Here is an 18,154-nt window from a genome sequence, read left to right as displayed (position 1 = left end):
AAGCAGGCTCCGCACCATCAGCACAGAGCCCAATACGGGGCTCAAACTCACAAACTGTGAGATCATGATCTGAGCTGAGATCAAGAGTTGGACGCTTAACCAACTGCACTACCCAGGCGCCCCAGGGTTTGTTGTTTTTTTTTTTATTTTTATTTATTCTTATATTAGAGAGAGACAGCATGCGCAAGCAGAAAAGAGGGGCGGAGGGAGGGAGACATCCTAAGCAGGCTCCATGCTCAGCGTGGAGCCCTACAAGGGGCTCCATGCTCAGCGTGGAGCCCTACAAGGGGCTCCATGCAGGGCTCGACCCCACAACCCTGACCTGAGCCGAAATCAAGGGTCGGTCGCTCAGCAGACTGAGCCACCTAGACACCCCAGAATATGGTAGGGTTTGTGCATGATTGTTTTATTTACATGGAGGAAGTGTTCGAATAATCAAAGAGGACTGAAACCTCTCTTCAGCTGAGCAGCCCAGCCCGGAGGCCATGCCCTGGGAAGACCCAGCCTTCAGGTGAAGTGCACTGGGCCATGCCTGGTTGTTAAATGTTCCAGGAAAAGGGGGATTACTGCTTGCATTTCTCTGGCCAGGTTTCTACCCACTCTCATGTCTCTCAAGTTATTTATACCATAGAGATCTAGGAGGCAGAGAAAGTAATCATTATCCCCATTTGACAGATGGGGAAACTGAGGTCCAGTGAATGGCAGTAAGATGCCAGTGTGTCACAGTGTGTTGGTAGAGGGTAAGGGACTAGAGCTTTGCCTAGACTTCTTCCCGGGAGCCCAGGCCAGTGTGCAGAAGGGTGGGGAAGAGGCAAGGGACACTGGGTGTCTTGGACTTTGACCACTTGGCAATAAGGAAGACAAATGGAAATAACCAGGGAGCTAAGGCTGGGCCATGGCTGGGAAATTATCTGGGAAGAAACAGACAGGCAGTTTACCCTCCTGGGAGGGTGCCAGGCCCATCCCTGGAGGCTAGGGCTCCCCTTCCCCTTTTCCCCATCCCCACAGTCCCCTCCTTCACTCAGGAGCAGCCTTTACAAATACACAGGTCTCAGCCCCATACCACTGATACACGCTGTGTGATCTTTTTTTTTTTTTTTTTTAATGCTTATTTATTTTTAGAGAGACAGAGCACAAGCGGGGGAGGGGCAGAGAGAGCAGGAGACACAGAATCCAAAGCAGGCTCCAGGCTCTGAGCTGTCAGCACAGAGCCCAACAAGGGCCTCGAACTCACGAACGATGAGATCATGACCTGAGAACCCACGAACGATGAGATCATTGAGATCACTCAGAACCGTGAGTTCGTGACCTGGGCCGAGTTGAAGTGGGATGCTTAACCAACTGAGCCACCCAGGCACCCCCATGCTGTGTGATGTTTGAAAAGCCTTTCACCTGCCTGGGCCTCAAATTTCTCTTTAAAACAGGATAATAATCTTTAACTCCATATTATTCCAAGAATAAAAAGAGAGAATCCTCATCTATGCATCTGAAAGCAGAGGCATTTAAGAGGTCCAGGCCCCCAGCCTAATTCCAAGAAGGCCCAGATGGGCTGTGTCGGGGAAACCATCTGACACTGATGGAGAAGCCACATGCACTCACACACGTGACCACATGTGCCCTCCAGGGCGGCCCCTGGGAGGTAGGTGGCCTTTTGTCATCAGAAAGTTGTTGGTGGAGTGGAGTAGGGTGGCAGTGACAAGGGGTCCTTTTTTTCTGTCTTTGTAACGAAAGCAAGACATGAATAAATGCTCGTTGTGAGACTTCTACAATATAGCCATGTGTAAAACAAAAAGCAAAAATCCTTCCCTCCCTCTCCGTGGGAGCCACACCTCTCTTGGTTATCACTTTGGTGTTACCGCTTGCTATTAGGAACAGCTTGTCCATAACGACGCCCACATATCTTTGCACTTTTTGGTGCGTAAGGTAAAGACCTTGAAATTGAATTGCTGGGTCACAGGTACAAGTGTCTGACCATTTACAATGTGGATAACTCCTGCCCAACTGCCCTACTGAAAGGTTGTCTCCATGGACATAAAAATTCAAATGCCAGCCTAGGGGAGCATCAGCCCAGTGGCTTCACGAACTGTCCCCCCCACCTCCTCCCCCCCCAACTTGCCTTCCACGTTGCAAGTCTTTCTCCCCACTCGGTCCCTGCCGTGCACCGCTCCCCCGTCAGACAGCAGATAACTGGGAAGCATGTCTGCTGAGGGATTATCAGGGCAGCCTGCCGAGACCCCCAGGGGCTTCCGGACCCAGTTTCAGACGGCTCCACTCCCTCCTTTGGTGTTAACGTCCTCCAGACTCCAGAGGCTTTGCGTGTTGACCCAGGTGTCAGACACACAGGGCGCACAGCTGCCACCAGTAACAGGCGTGCAGAAAGGCACACATTCAGTGGACATCTGGTGTCGGAAGTACCAAGCCAGCTCCTGCGCTTAAGGCCACTGACCAGTGCAGTGGGGGGTGCGGACGATGAAGTGCCACTGCCCAGATGCCACGTAAGTGCTTCCCAGAGGCCTGCTCTGAGGGCTGAGAAAGCCCTGGGAGGCAGCCCCAGCTCGGCCACAATGGGAAACGTGGGCATGGAGACCCGAGTGGGAATCTGGGTTCCCACTAACTCTACCACGTCCAGCTGGGTGCTCTTGGGCAAGTCCATTTCCAGATGCTGAGGACAAAACACAGGAGGGCAGGGGTCCATCCTGGCACTTTAAAGAGGCTCAGTAACCAGTAGCCAGGATATGTGAAGCTCCTATTGCGTGGTCCCGCTGGGTCTACACTCTGTCTTTGAAGGTACTCTAGAGAATTTTCAAAGTGTTTTCTTATCTCATTTTTGTATCTCATTCTGTCTCATCACCCGCGTAGAGGATTTATTATCCCTGATTTTCCAATGAGAGAACAGAGACCTCCAAGACAGGGGAATAAAGTGCCTTGCTCAGCCTGGAGGACCAAAGACTCCCAGGACAGAGCCCATTCTTTGCCCAGTAAAACTAAGGCCCAGAGAGGGAAAGTGATTTGCCTGAGGTCCTACAGTAAGTCAGGAAACAGACTCTGGTCTCCCACGTAGTGCTCCTGCACCGCCCATCTTCTAGAAAGAAGTAGATTCCCAACCTTCACCCTGGGGCTGCCCGACCAGGCGCCCACCAGGTCACGGCAGCCACAGCCAACACGCGTACGGCCCCCATCTGGACGACGGCTGCGCCTCGGAGCCTCAGTGGCCATCTGTGCAATGGGACCACTGGGGAGGGCTGGGATCGCCGAGGCAGGCGGGCAGGCGGGTGGGTGGGGCCAGCGCCGTGACTCAGCCGGGCGGGCGGGCGGGGAAGGGCTGCCCAGCCGGTCGGACCGGCCCGGGATGCAAACGAGCCGCCAGGGCCCGCCCGGGGCTGGGCCGCCCGGGGGGTGACGGGAAGGGAGGCCGGCCGGGCGCCGGCGAGCCCGGGACCCAGACGCGGCGCGGGCGGGCGCCCAGGCTGCGGACGGGGATGGGAGCGGGGCCCCGCGGCCGGCCGCGGCACCCGGAGCCCCGCTGAAGCGGCCGCGGAGAGCCCGCGCGGGAGCCGAGATGTGTCTGCGCCTGGGTGAGCCGCGGCGGGACGGCCCGCGAGGCCCCCGCCGCCTTCTCTGAGGGTCACTTTCCGCTCTCGGCCTCAGTTTCCCCAGCAATGCGGTGGAGGGAGGAGGGCCGCTGGTATCCTCTCGAGGTGGGGTAGCGCCTCCGCCCTCCGTCCCCACTTTCCTTTCCGGCGGAGGAGGGAACCCCCAGGCGGGAGGAGAGTCGCTGGAGAGAGCAGCGCGCGCTTGGCCCAGAAGGAGAGCAGAGGGAGGGAGACCCAGGGCCCGGGGAGCCCTGAGCCAGAGGCTCCCTGCCTTTTCGCCTCCTCAGCCTCGCAAAAGCCTCCCACCTCCAACCTTCCACTCCTCCAACAGGATCCAGACAGAGCGGGACTGGTGTGTCTCCTCCCCTCGCTCCTTGGGCACAGTGATGCTGCTCTTGGGCATCAGACAGACCCGGGGACTCCCCACTTTCTGGCCAAGAGACCTCATGAACCTCAGTTTCCTCATCTGTAAAATGGGGGCGGTAGCACCACCTCCCAGGACTGCTGTGGGAACGAAGTTGGCTCCTGAGAGTGAAGTGCCAACCCATTGCTAAGTGCTCTAAGAATGATCACTTAGGAGAGGTCAGGACTGCCCTGACACTCTGTCCAGGGCTCCAGGCACAGCCCCACACTGGCCCTGTCCCTCCAGTTTGACCAAGTCTTGGTCCTAGGAGGTTGTTGTTCGTAAGCCCAACCCTGAGCCAGGTGGTGTCTGGGCTGCCAGGCAGGTGGGTGGATGGGGCGAGGTGGGTCAGGCCCTTGGGACAAAGCTTCCTGTTTGACTAGCAGTTAATCTTCATGAGGCCATCCCAGTTCCAAGGTCCCATCCAGCCATCACCTGCCCTCTGCTCTGAGACCCAGTCCTGCTCCAGAGGGTCCTGCAGGGCCCCAAGTGTCTCAGCGACCAGCTGCGCTGGCCCCTCCCGAGTTTATATACCACAAAGTCACACAGAAGGGCTATGACAGCGGCCCTACCCTGCTGCTCCCAGGGACTGCTTCTTGGCACAGGGCCCCCAAGAATATCCACCCTACTGATTCCTTCCTCCCTCCCTCCCTCCCTCTTCCTTCCTTCCTTCCTTCCTTCCTTCCTTCCTTCCTTTCTTTCTTTCTTTTCTTTCTTCTGTCTTTCTTTTTCCTCCTTCTTACCTTCCTCTTTCTTTCTTTCCTTTCTTTTCCTTCCTTCCTTCCTCCCTCCCTTTCTCTCGTCCTTCCTTTCTCTCTCGTCCTGCCTCCCATCCTTCCTCCCTCCCTCCCTGTCCCTTTCTCTCTCTCTCTCTCTCTCTCTCTCTCTCTCTCTCTCTCTTTCCTTCTTTCTTTCATTTCTTTTAGCTACAGGGCTCTCATATATGAAATAGGATCCAACCCTTTCTGTCACAGATGAGGAGACTGAGGTGTAGGAAGGGACTTCCTAGAACTTAGTTTAGAGGCCTGGCCAGTTTCCCAGAGCTGGCTGGAATGAGGGGGCTGACAGGGCCAGGAGGCATAGTGTGTGTCCTCTGTGGCCAAGCCAGGACCCATAGGGGACATTCCAAAGAGCAGATATGGAACAGCCTGAGCTGCCCAAGGAGGAGAGATCCCTCCCCGTGAGGTGTGCAGACAGGGGCTGCGTAGCCACTTGGCCACTCAGAATCTGCAGAGGAGTCTCTGATGTTCTTTTGGTCCCAGTCTCCCCCACTTGCCCTGTCCCTGTCCAGTCTCCCTGCACCAAGAGCTTGCTTCTCCCAGCACCCCCAGGGTATGCCCCACCTACCTTCCCATCTGTCTCCCCCTGGGACCCTCCTCCACTGGGAGACAAGGGTTATTCTTCCCGTTTCATTATTTTTAAAAATTAATTATTTATTTAGGTAATCTCTACACCCAACGTGGGGCTCAAACTCAAGACCCCAAGGTTAAGAGTCATATGCTCTTTGGACTGAGCCAGCCAGGCACCCCTCTTCCCATTTTAAAGATGAGGAGATGGGTCCTCAGAGGCTTGAGTTTCTTGCCCCAAGTCAGTTCAGCAATTGTGAGTTGACTACTATGTGCCAGGCTCTACACACCAAACTGAATCCCGAGCAGGATCTGATCCCTGCCCAGTGCACTAGGGGCTCTTTGGGGCCTAGACAGTGACTGTCAAACTCACCGTGGTACCTTAGGGCCTGGCACAGAGCAGGCACTCTGAGCATTTGAGTAACAAACTCCTGAATGAATAAATCAGTGAATGGGGAGCTTCGTGGAAAGATCATGGACCTAGAGCTAGAGACCTGGGTTCAAGTTGTGGCCCTGTCACGCGTAACCTTGAGCACTGACAAGAACTCCTGCCCTTTATTAAGTACCACCTGTGTGCTTTTCCAGCCTTAGAGCCCCAAAGACTCTCACGAAGGTGTTGTGAAACCCTTTTCCAAATGAGGAAACTGAGGCTCAGAGAAGACAAGTCACTGACCCCAAGCCCTCCGGAAACAGACTTAGCACCCAGTGTCCACTAATCCTGCCAGGGCCTCAGTCTTCTCCTCTGCCAGAGGCTGAGCCGCACCATGGCCCTGACCTGGCTGTCCCCCACAGGTGGCCTGAGTGTGGGGGACTTCCGGAAGGTGCTGATGAAGACAGGGCTGGTGCTGGTAGTGCTGGGCCATGTGAGCTTCATTGCAGCCGCTCTTCTGCACGGCACCGTGCTGCGCTACGTGGTTGCCCCACGCGATGCCGTGGCTCTGCAGTACTGCGTGGTCAACATCCTCTCTGTCACGTCCGCCATCGTGGTATGGCCAGGCGGGGAGGGTGACTGGCGAGAGGGAGCTGGAGGGGGCTTGGGGTGGGCAAGGAGAGAGCGCCAAGCCTCTGGTCTCTCAACCTCTCCCTGCCTCAGCTGCCTTGTCTATTACATGGGGATGGTAGCATTGTCCACCTGAGAGGGTCCCCGTGAGTATGAATGAGATCACGTAAAGTGATCCACATAATGAGATCCACGTAAAGTGCGTGTCATGGTATCTGGCGCATGGTTAGTGCTCACGCTTGCGAACTGGGATTATTATGATGATAAGGAAGTAACCAAGGCAGTGCTGGACAAAAGGAAGGAGCATCAGCTGAGCTTGGGAGGGTCCAGGAGTGTTCACAGAGCTGGAGGCCCCTGAGCTGGATATTGACGGATGAGTAGGAGTTCAAAGATAGGCTGCAATTACCATAGCCCACATAGGAGGCACGCTGGGGCCAGCAAGTAGGAGAGGAAGCTGGGATGACATTCCAGAGACAGAGAGAGTGGCAGATGCAAAGGTGTGGAGGTGGGAATGGCTAAGATCTATTCTGGGGACACCAAAAAAACAAATTTGGCAGGAACTTAGCATTAGGCACGGTCTATGGTAGGTGCTCAATTAATGGTGGCCGTGGCTATGACTAGGTGTCAGTACCTGTTTGAGGAATCCACGAATGAAGGGGCCTGGCATTCTGAAGGCCACAGAGCTCTTTCCCACCTGTTAGCAGAGGTGGCTGCAGCTTTTGGGCAACATCCATCCATCAAAGCCTTGAGTTCCATCTCTGCCACCTCCCGGCTGAGGGACTTCTTCCTCTCTCTAAGCCTAGTCTCTCCTCTACAAAGTGAAGCTCGAACAGCCCGCTGGCGTCAAGACTTAGGTGAATGGAGATCGCATGCCCCAGCAAGCGGGAGAAGCCTCAGTCAGTGGGACGGGCCGGGCTGTGCAGATGTGTGTAGTGTCCCCTGGAGTGACCCCTGGGGTTCCCCAGTGACCCCAGTGTTCCTCTCACCAGCCTTGTAAGGAACTCCGGGAGAGCAGTGAGCTCAGGGTTAGGAGATCCACCGGGGATGGGCTCTGGGCTGGACCCCTTCAGCTTTGCCCTCATTTCCTCCGTTAATCCTCAACTGCATCTGGCAACAGGGGGCGTCTGTTACCCCCGCTTTCCGGAGGGGAAACCAACACTGAGGATTCACCCAACCTCCTGTCGATACAAAGAAGCCAGGCTGGATCTGAAACCGTTTGTGTCTGACGCCAAAGCTAGTGTCCTTTCTGTGAGCTCATCCTGCAGACTGGGGCTTAGCCCAGAGAGCTTGGGGCACCTACTTGGGGCTGTTCAGTGAAGTAAAGCCATTGGTGGGTGGCCATCAGACCACCTGCCTCCCATGGGCTCAACCCATTGAATTCTCCTCCATGAAGTGTTCTGACTTGTTAACACTTAGTTCCTTGCCAGTTGAGTTTACTTAGTTTATCCCCAAATCTTTTCCACTCCAGAGAGATATGTCATGTATAGCCTGTGACATGGCCCTGTGGCCCTGGGCTACACAGGTCCCTGTTTGAGTTAAACATCTATAGGCAGTGGGGAGTCACGGAAGGTTGTAGGCAGGGAGTTACCGGATATTAGAAACATCTCTTCGGGGCTGGACCGTGAGGAGGCAGTGCCTCTGTGCAGATGGAGGTAGCGAGGCCAAAGCTGAGCGGAGATGAGGGGCCGGGGGCTTGGAGGGCTAGAGTTGGCCTCGGTGGAATCTTTACCCGGAGCTGCCCCTGACACCTGCCTGCTCTCCTTCCCCACAGGTCATCACCTCAGGCGTTGCAGCCATCGTGTTGTCACGCTACCTCCCCAGCATCCCCCTGGTATGTGGCTCCTCCTGGGAGGGGCTGTAGGGGTCGGGTGGGGGCAGCAGCCACCCCAAAGGGCCTAGCTTGCCCGGAGGGAGTGACGCTGACCCCATGGGACCAAGCCTGACATCCGTTGACCGGTGGCCTCCCCCATCCAGCGCTGGACAGTGTTTAGTTCGAGCATGGCCTGTGCCCTTCTTTCTCTGACCTGTGCCCTGGGCCTCTTGGCCTCCATCGCCGTGACCTTTGCCACCCAAGGCCGCGCGCTGCTGGCTGCCTGCACTTTTGGAAGCCCCGGACTGCTGGTACTGGTGCCTGACTGTCCCTTCGACCCCACGCGCATTTACGTGAGTGCTCAGGCCTGGGATTGCAGGAGGGGGCAGGGCAGGGCTGGAGGAGTGGGGGGATGGGTGGTGACACCCAGGGGCTCATCAGAGGTGGGAAGGGTTCTTGGAGACCCACCCTGCATCCTGCCCCTTGTGCCCCCCTGCAGAGCTCCAGCCTGTGCCTCTGGGGTATCTCGCTAGTGTTCTGCGTGGCAGAGAGCGTGTTTGCTGTGCGCTGTGCCCAGCTCGCCCACCAGCTGCTGGAACTGAGGCCCTGGTGGGGGAAAAGCAGCCACCACATGGTAAGGCCCGCCACCCCCTCCGTCAGCCCCGACTCCCCATATTTCCTGGGAGCCCTTGCTGGGAAGCCCAGGCTGGTCTGCCCCTACCCTCTGCATGGGGCCCCTGCCTTGAGAACTGGGGCAGTAGTTTTTCCTCCAGGATGAAAGGGAGAAGCTCGGAGGCTTAGAGAGGTCAGATCTCCCAGCTAAGTCACACAGCTGAAACCTGGCTCCCCCAAGGCCCAGGATGAGTCTTGAGGGAGAGGGAGGAGTATCTGGGTTCAATCTGGGGGCACTCCAAGGGTATGGTCTGGCTCTTGCATGGGAGGGGGTAGTGAGGTTCTTTTGCCCCAGAGATCCTCCCAGCCCTCCCCTCATCCCCTCCCCTGGGTGTCCTATAGGAGCAGACCCAGTCCCTGGCAGCCTCTTGTGTCTCTGCAGATGCAGGAGAGCCCAGAGCCCGTGGAGGGCCATGACCTGCTGAGCTGCACCAGCTCTGAGCCGCTGACCCTCTGAGAGCTGGTGGCCCGTCCAGGCCCCGTGACCACTGGAGCCCCCTGCAACCAAGTCTGCACTGTGACCAGGTCAGGATTCCTGGAACAGACCCGAGAGGTTTCACTGGTCACTCAGGGGCCCGGGTGGGGCTTTCAACCCCTTCTCTCAGCTACCCAGCCCACTGCACTGAAATGAGACTTTATTCTGAAGTTATTAAAAAGAACAGAGATGCTCCACATGGATGCATGCAGCAGGGGAGGGGACTCGGCCGGGGGCCCTGTGCTTCTTTCCCACACAGGATGCTGTGGTTGGGGCTCTGGATGTGTCTGCCCATCGTGGGCCTGTGTGTGTGTCTTTCTGAGAGAGGAAAAAATATACAGAGGGATCGGTGGGTCTGTGTTCATCCGAGTGCTGAAAGGCAGGTGGGGGTTCATGGGACCCACAGCTGGGAGCCTGGAACTGCGGGCGGGGGCGGGGGGGGGGGTTCCTTTTGCATCGTGGCCTCCAGGCCAACAAGAGCTGTGAAGCAGGAAGGGTCGAGGCCCTCCTGCAGGAAAGGACGACTCAAGGAAGCTTTTTCCTCAAACCCCCACACCTCCGGAATCCTTCCTCCTATCCAAATGAAGACAGCCTCCTCACCTGGGCATGATTCCGCCCTCCACCCAGGCTGAGAGCCACAAGGGCGGGGTGGGGGTGGGGGAGCTTGCCCGGTGGTTGGGGGAGGAGCTCGAGGCTGCGTGTGAGTCGGGGTGCGGGTGGGGGCGGGGGAGAATGGCTGAAGTTCCCTCTGGGTAAGGGAGGGCAGACCCAGCCAGAGCCTGCGTCTCAATCATTGCCTAAGGGAGATATTGCCTTTTGGACTGAGGGTGCTAACCGCTTGCTTGCTGTAGGGTTGCCTTCTCCATAGACCCCAGAGTGCAGGCCCTGGGGGCGGGGGGTGTGGGCAGGGGGCGGGGGGTGCGACCAGCCTGACCCCCAGCCTGGATAGACACAAGGAAAGGAAGCCGGGAGAGGGCCAGTGAAGGCAGGGAGGAGGGGGAACCTGGGTCCTGTCGTTCAGAACTGGGAGGCGCTGCTGGGGTCGCACTGCAGCAGACGCACGATGGACGGGTCGCTTTTGGCCCCGCGGATGAACTCCTCCAGGGACAGCTTGCCTGCGGGGCGAGGGGAGCAGTGATGCTGGAGAAGGCGGCCGCGCAGCGAGAGGAGGCCGAGCAGAGCCGCCGGAGAGGAAGGGGGAGTGGCACCCGCCCCGCCCCATCCCTGCCCCCTCACCGTCGTTGTTTGTGTCCATTTGGCGGAAGATTTTCTCGGTCCTCTTTTCTGGGGTCGACTCGTCCTCCGGCATCTTCATCACGGAGGAAACCATCTTGTAAATGGCCTGAGGGGCGGGAGGGGGAGGCAGGGAGTGAGAGGAGCCTGCCCGAGCCCCCTACCCCCAGCATCCAAAGCGGCCTCCACACACGCAGAAGATTGCTGCCCCCGCTTGGGTGAGGTGGCGAGATGGTCACGGAGGCGTGGGGGAACGGGAAGGGGGGTTAGTTTAGGAAGGAGTGCCTGGAGAGGCTTCCCAGAAGAGGGGGCTATTGGAGCGGGCCCTGACCAAGTTCCCTTGGAGCGCCAGGTGGGAAAGGCATTGCTGGCAGAGCAATCTGCACGTACAAAGGACCTGCAGCAGGAAGCTGAGTGGGCGCCGAGAATTTGGGGGTGGCTGAGTGCAGTGGGCCAGGAGAGAGGTTGGAGGATATCGGGACCCAGATAGCGAAGGGGCTAGAACATCGGGCTTAGGAGCTGGTGCGGGGCGCTGCGGGCTCCAGGATGAGTACCGGTTTAGAGCTGCTTTTCTGAAACTTCGGGGCCCTGGGCAGCCCGCGCTCGGCCGCCTACAGGGGGCGCTGGACGAAGGAGGTGACATTGGGCTGCGGCGCCTGTGTGGCCGGCAGGGGGCGCAGAGCCGCACTAAGGGCTGTAGGGCTCGAGGCCGCAGGGCCCAGAGAGGGCGGGGGCATTATGCAAATAAACGCAAATGAGCATCTGCCAGAGGCGGGGACAGCATGCGCTCAGTTGTGCCCAGAACTGCAGCTGCCACGTGCAGGATCTCTGGAGGCAACACGAAGGAGGATATTTGTGCTAAATGTAGGCAGAGCACGTAGGGCTTGGCCTGTGGGATAGACTGGGTCCTGGCGCCCCAGAACTCAAGGACCAGACGGATCCCCCCCAACGTTCCAGCTCTTTGCAACTGACACCTCTGCCAAGAAGCCTCCCTTCTCCCATCCCATAAACTTCCCTTGCCTCAGATCCAGATCCGGCCTCCGTACTGGTCTCTTCCGGCCTCTTTCCCTCGCATCTGTCCCCCACGCTGCCTCTGAAAGCTTTCCAAACACAGATCTCCACCGCCACGTCCCCAGCCCAGTGGGCCGCCGCCTCGCTCCTATCACACACAGGCTTCCCTCCAGGCCCACCGTGCACCCAGCTCCTTCTGGATGCTGCCCCACGCTCCTTCTGCTGCCTCCCACTCTTCTTTGGGACTCCACTTACATAGCGCTTTCTTAGGGAGGCCTTCTCTGATCCTGCCTGGGTCAAGGTCCATATGCTGGCCCAGAGCCTCCTGGGCTCTTCCTTTGGGGACACCTCTCTGAAAGCAATTTTGTAGGATTGCACCTAGTTTCCAGCATACAGCTAAAGATCATGGATATCTAGCTAGTACCCATATCCTCAGAACTTAGCACAGTGCCTGACATCTGGCAGGGACTCCACGGCTTAAAAGCCTTTGGTGCCTCCCACTGCCCTCTGTACCAAGTCCAAACCATTCAGCCCTGGTCACTCAAGGTACTTCTCGTTTGGTCCCTGCTGACCTCTCCATCATCAGGCCTCCCCTGGTGAGTGACCCTGCCACAACCAAGCCCTCCATGCCTTTCAGGTTTCCCAGAATATACGGCCTCTTCCTGGAATAATAGTACTAGCTACCACTTATCAGGCTCCTGCCGTGTGCCAGGTACTTTACATGCATTATTTCTTAACCTCACAACGGCCCCGAAAAGCAGGTATCATGATCCCCATTTTCCAGATAAGAAATGGAGGCTTAGAAAGGGAATTGACGGCAGAGACTGAATTAGAATCCACTCCTTCAGAGTTGTGGGATAGATGCTTGTGGGTAGCGATGACCAGCAGGGATTTTGAAGTAAGATGGACTTGGAGTGGCATCCTGGTTCCACTAATGTGGAAGCCTTAGACAAATCCTTATGTGTAGCCTTGGACAAGTCCTTAACCTCTGTGAACCTGTTTCCTCATTTCTCCCTCATTAGGATTGTCCAGACGATTGAATGAGACACTGTTGTAGTTAGAATAGTAGCTGGCCAGAGTAAGTGGTCAGCAAACAGCAGCTCATAATATAATCATTACTCATCCACCACATCCTCAGGCCTTCCCTGCCTTTCAGTCCCCTAGACTCCAGATGCCACATTTAGCTAGTCAATGTGGGCTGCAGACTTCTTCTCTCCCACCAGAGTGGGAGCCCCAAGAGGCCAAGACGCAGCGTTTTCCCTTGTGGTGTGTCCACAGGGTTGGGTCCTGAGAAGGATGGCCAGGTGACTGCTCCCCTCGTGACAGCCCTCTCCTGGGTCTCCTAATTAATTGTCTGGAATTGTTGTGCACTTACTGTTTCATTGGAGCCAACTTGTAATTAATCAGTCACTGGGATTTGCAGAGCTCTGTCTGCACCGGCCATCTCGGGCTGCCCGGCTGCCGTAAAGGAAATCAGGGCCTACGTAGCAGAGGTCAGCCAGGCAGGGGTCCTGAGGGGGCCGAAGGAATGAAGCTGGGCATGACTGATGTCTTGGGTTTGGCGCCCCCAACAGGGCTGAGATTTACCAGTATAGAGCAGTGCAACCACATGAAGTGGTAAAACGTGAACATCTCTCATATTGGTTGGTATGTTCAATCGCTGAGCTGTTGCTGTTTTCCATCACCCTGATTGCCCCAGCCCTTCCACCAGGACCCCCAGAACTTCCCACTGTCCATCAGCTAGAGAGTTCATGCCTGGTCCATGGGGGTCACAAACATTAAGGCTTTATACCTAGCGATAGACACAGGGAGGGCAGCGCATCCCCAAGCAGCCCATGCTAGTCTAGCCCAAGAGAGCATACCCTGATGCTTAGCAAGAGAGAAGCCAAAGCAAGAATCCAGTAGGGGCTGGATGCAATGGAAGGGGAAGCAGCAGAGCCGAGGAACCAGAGGGAAAGGATTCAGAGAGGCAAAAGGAAAGAGCAAGAGCTTGTGCAAAGCTGTGCAGTGGGATTACTCAGGGCATATCCTAAGGATGTTGAAAAGGCCACTCTGGCTAGAGCAGAGAATGTGCAGAGGAGAGAATAGCAACTGACAGCATCTAACATTTGCCAAGTAACAATCATATGGAGGACTCTCTTCTCTCCTGCTAGAGCCCCTGTCCCACTTTATACCTGCAATAACCTGGTGCTGTAGGGAGCTAACACCCTCGCTATATGGGTGAAGAAACACAGGCTCAGGCAAAAAGTGAACTAGGAACTGGATAGATAGACTAGAACCAGAGCCCTGATGGACTTCAATGCTGGGCCAGGGGGATAGGCACTCTGGAAGATTGAGCTAATATATGCTACACTTAAACTTGTACTAAGAAAGAGCATTTATGTCAGGTCCTTAAGTCTCCCTGTGAGGTCAGTATCACCATCCCCATTTTACAAATGGGAAATCTAAGAGTTGAAGCCAACTCCAGAACTAGAAGCCAGATCCCTTTCTAGGGGCAACTCTGAGTGGTGGCCAGCTTAACTTGACTCCACCACATACATGCTGTGTGACCTTGAGCAAGTCACTTCACCTCTCTGAGCCTCACGGGGTTATTGTAAGGATGCACTGGCTCACGGATATAAACATATCACTTAGTACTAGGTTTTTAATGGGCCCTCAGTCAGTTGAAAGGTGGCTGGGTGTCCTCATGGAAAGTGGATGGTGGACCCAAGGTAGTCCACTTACAGTCTGTGTGGCTTTGGGCCAATGTCTTTACCTGAGCATTCATTTTCTCCTGAGTAAATGAGGATCAATGAAACATAACTGGCCTGTACTCTGAAGAAATGTCAAGTTTTGAAAGACAAAGACTGAGGAATTATTACAGATTACAGGACTCTAAAGAGACACAACAATGAAATGCAATGTGTGATCCTCAACCTGGGTAAAAAGTGCCATACGGAACATTTCGAGACAGTTGACAAAACTGGAATATGGTCTGTAAGTTAGATAATAGCATTTATCTACATTAGAAAATAGTTTCTACATTAAATGTCCTGACTTTGATAATTATATTATGGGTCATGTAAGAGTATGTTCCTGTTCTTAGGAAATATATCCTGATGTATTCAGGGGTAGAGGGTCATGTTCAGAACAACAGCGAAGCATTGCACACACGCTCGCATGCCCGTCATGATAAAGCAAATATGGCAAAAGTTAATTGGTGAATCTGGGTAAAGGATATATGAGAGTTTTCTCAACTTTTCTTTAAATTGGAAACCAGTTCCTAATAGTTTTTTAAATGGGTCACAAGAGTAGCACCCGCCACTACCTACCCACAAGGGCTCTCGAGAGGATGAAAGGGAATGGGGGGTGCCAACTGCTGGGCCCTGCATCTGGCATTCTGAGGGGTCCAGGGGCCCACCTGCACAATCTCGAGCATCTCCTCGCGGCTGATGTAGCCGTTGCCATCCAGGTCATACATGCTGAAGGCCCACATGAGCTTCTGCTCCAGGCGGCCACGCGAGGTCACACTCAGCGCGATGATGAACTCCCGGAAGTCAATGGTGCCATCGCTGTTGGTGTCAAAGGTGCGGAAGACGTGCTCGGCAAATTTGGAGGCGTCACCATAGGGGAAGAAGTTGGCGTAGATCTTCTTGAACTCGTCCACGTTGAGGATGCCCGTGGGGCAGTCCTTGAGGAAGCCCTTGTACCACTCCTGCAGCTCCAACTCCGAGAACTCCGTGTTCTCCCGCAGGTCCTGCAGCATCTCTGGCCGCAGCTTGCTGTTCTGCTTGCCCATGGCCACCAAGCCAAGTCCCACCTGGATTCCCGAGGGGGTCAAGGGGTAGAGAGGAAATGGTCAGGCCCTCTTGGCCCCTTGACGCCACTCCAGGAAGGCCCCCCAGACACCAGGCTCTCCAGTCTCTCATTTGACCCAATGAAAGAGAGCAGCTGGCCCAAAGTCAACAGCCCATACCCCGGCATCCTGCCCGTGACATGCTCCACACCATTTCCCAGGACCTTACAGTTTCCCAGGGAACAGACCAGGAGACGGAGGAAGGGAAGGGGGCTCACATTTACTGGAGAGCCTTCCCAGTGCCGGCCACTGGGCTTTCACAAGTGAATATCATTCCACACTCACAAAGTGAAGTCCAGGAGTTAGCCCCGCTTTACAGAGGAGAAGGCAGGCTCAAGGAAGTGAGGTGACCTGTTGCAGGTCGCAAAGCCGTGGAGTGACAGGGCTGCCTCCCAGAGTTGCCCAGGGAGGTGCAAAAAGGCCTTCTGGTCCTCTTCCCTCTTCCCTCCTGCTCCTTCTTTGCCTTGCATATGCCTGCTCATTACAAAATACACCTGCAGCCCAGACACTGACCTGTTCTCTCCCCCACACACGTGTGCCTGACAAAGGCCAGCGTAAAATAGATGTTAACCTAGGCTCCAGAGCCAGACCACCTGGGTTTGAATCTCAGGTCTGCCTCTTGCCAGCTAGGTGACCTTAGATGAGTTCCTTATACTCTCTCTGCCTCATCTGTAAAATGAGGGTAATAGTACCTACCTCATTATTGTGGGGATTAAATTAGTTAATACATGTGAAGCACTTAGAATGATGCCTACACATATATGTGCTACACATATAAGTGTCAAATAAAAATGATTTATGTGTACCCAGATGCCACAAGACTCATGCACAACAACATACAAATGAATACACACTGACACATATTAATGCTACATAGCTCACCAAATCCATACACTGGCTCCCAGGCCACTCACATACCACCATGGGTCACCATGCCTCCACACAACATTCCCGCTGCTCCACAACTCACATGTACTGACACACGGCACCACTCACGAACAGCTCCCATACCCTGTGCATCAAGACACCAGCCCACGACCCCACATGTCTCACAAATGCCATCACAAGCCAACACCCATGCTGACACCTCTCACATGGCCAGCTGCACGTGGGACCCTCAGGCAGCCTTGCCATCTTTCTTTTCCCAGGGGTGCTTGCAGGTCCCAGGAGAGGGAGCTGCAGCCCTTCTCAGACATAACAGGGGCCTCTTTTCCAGTGAGAGCCCTGGCCAGCCAACCTTTCTCCAATACTTACCTTTCACATAGTCCAGAAAGATCCCCTCAGTAAAGGAGGTTAAGGCGCGGAGGGCTGAGGGGAAGGCAATGGAGAGGAGACAGCCAGGCAGTTCCAGGCAGGAGTGTAGGGGTGTATGCAAGTGAATCCCTCCCCCCAGCCTCGGGCTGTGAGTGAGACAGGGTGAGGATGTTCCTTGTGTGTGCATTTGCACATAGCTCTGTGCACATGTGGATGAACATGTGTGTGAGTGCTTGGGTTCATGTACGCACATATGTCTCGGGTTTCTGCATGGCATTTGACTCCCATGTGTTTCAGTCAATATATGTGCATGTGACTAGGTACGCACCCATCACAGTATGAGGGGGATATGCCTGAGTGGCCATTTAGTGGACTTGTGTGTGTCCTCAGCAGTGTCACATGCATGTTTTTGCAAGTTGGTGACCCTCCATTCTAAAGCAGCCTTTTCTGCCCCAGACTGAGGACCCAATGAACAAGTGTGTGGGAGGGGACTGAGGAAATGCGTGGGGCTGGGGCGGAGAAGTGTGTCCCTTAGTCCCCTCCTCAAGGTCCAAAGAACTGGGTCATCGGGGCGGGGGCAGAGAGATGAGCTGGGCAGGAGAGATCTTCCAGTGGCCCCCTCCTCCCTGCCACCCTCAGAACTGCCCCTCCAAATCGGAAGACTTGGAAACGAGGGTGGTAGAAGGTTCTGTTGTCTCCGCAAAGACCCCTAGTCCCTCGAGTGGGAGGCCCCCCCAGCTCGACCTGAGAAACTCGCCCTGGGGACCTTCTCCAAACCTCTCCCCAGCTCTCGCCCTGAGCCCACGCTTCAGAGCGCCGGGCGCGGGGCCCCTCCTGGAGGGGGCGCTCCGAGGCGGCCGGAACGCGACTCCTCCCCGCTGGCCACTCGGCGGTCAGGACCCTGGAGAGCGCCGCGCTCTTCCCCTGGGGAGCCCCCTTCTCCCCAGCGCCCTCGGAAGGAGGCTCCCCGGGAGGCGCGAGAGCGGCGGGGTTGGAGAGGCTGGACGGGGCCCCCTCCCTCCGGGCTGCCCCCTCCCCGCATCACCCAGCCCCGGCCGGAGCGGCCCCCACTCACCCAGCGACGCGGAGACACCGACTGCGCAGGGAAGGCGGCGCTGCTGCGGCGCGCGGCGGCAGAGGCGGCCGGAGGGGCGGGCGGGGGGCGGGGGGAGGGACTGCCAGGGAGACGCCCCGCGGCGTTGGCCCGGAGCCCCTCCCCTGGGGGGGGGTCCCTGTTCCTCCCCTTCCCCTCCAGCCCCGGGGCGGGGGGAAGCAGTGAGCTAGGCTCTGCCCCCGCCCCTGCCCGGGAGAGGGAAGGGGACGCCCTCACTTCCCCGGCCCCCTCACTAGGGAGCGCCCGCCGGGGGAGGAGGACAGAGGTTTCCATCTCCTCAGCATCTCGACTCAGGTAGCCCGAATGGGGTCCGGGGGGTCAGTGCCCAGAGACGTCTTTCCGAGCCGGGGACAACCCCGGCCGCTCCACCCCCAACCCTACCTGGGCGCGAAGCCGCACGTCGCTCAG

General features: G+C 56.3%; 2 protein-coding genes across 2 annotated transcripts; one reads left to right on the top strand and one right to left on the bottom strand.

Annotated features, from left to right (window-relative positions):
• The first annotated feature begins 3,414 nt into the window (after positions 1 to 3,414).
• Positions 3,415 to 9,659, top strand: TMEM54 (transmembrane protein 54). The gene is made up of 6 exons (XM_042996214.1): positions 3,415 to 3,575; positions 6,135 to 6,328; positions 8,114 to 8,173; positions 8,317 to 8,505; positions 8,652 to 8,786; positions 9,207 to 9,659. Exons 1-6 carry the CDS (start codon positions 3,560 to 3,562, stop codon positions 9,279 to 9,281), a joined length of 669 nt encoding a protein of 222 aa, XP_042852148.1. The 5' UTR covers positions 3,415 to 3,559; the 3' UTR covers positions 9,282 to 9,659.
• On the bottom strand, positions 9,556 to 17,712 carry HPCA (hippocalcin). Its single transcript, XM_042996215.1, has 5 exons — positions 17,708 to 17,712; positions 14,944 to 15,342; positions 10,536 to 10,641; positions 10,303 to 10,414; positions 9,556 to 9,617 (listed from the first exon to the last, which is right to left on the bottom strand). The coding sequence occupies exons 2-4, from the start codon at positions 15,319 to 15,321 to the stop codon at positions 10,317 to 10,319; spliced, it is 582 nt and encodes a 193-aa protein (XP_042852149.1). The 5' UTR covers positions 15,322 to 15,342; positions 17,708 to 17,712; the 3' UTR covers positions 9,556 to 9,617; positions 10,303 to 10,316.
• Positions 17,713 to 18,154: the final 442 nt, after the last annotated feature.

The sequence above is a fragment of the Panthera tigris genome, chromosome C1, assembly GCF_018350195.1.
Source record: "Panthera tigris isolate Pti1 chromosome C1, P.tigris_Pti1_mat1.1, whole genome shotgun sequence".
NCBI lineage: Eukaryota > Metazoa > Chordata > Mammalia > Carnivora > Felidae > Panthera > Panthera tigris.
This window is presented reverse-complemented; position numbering and strand designations above follow the sequence as displayed.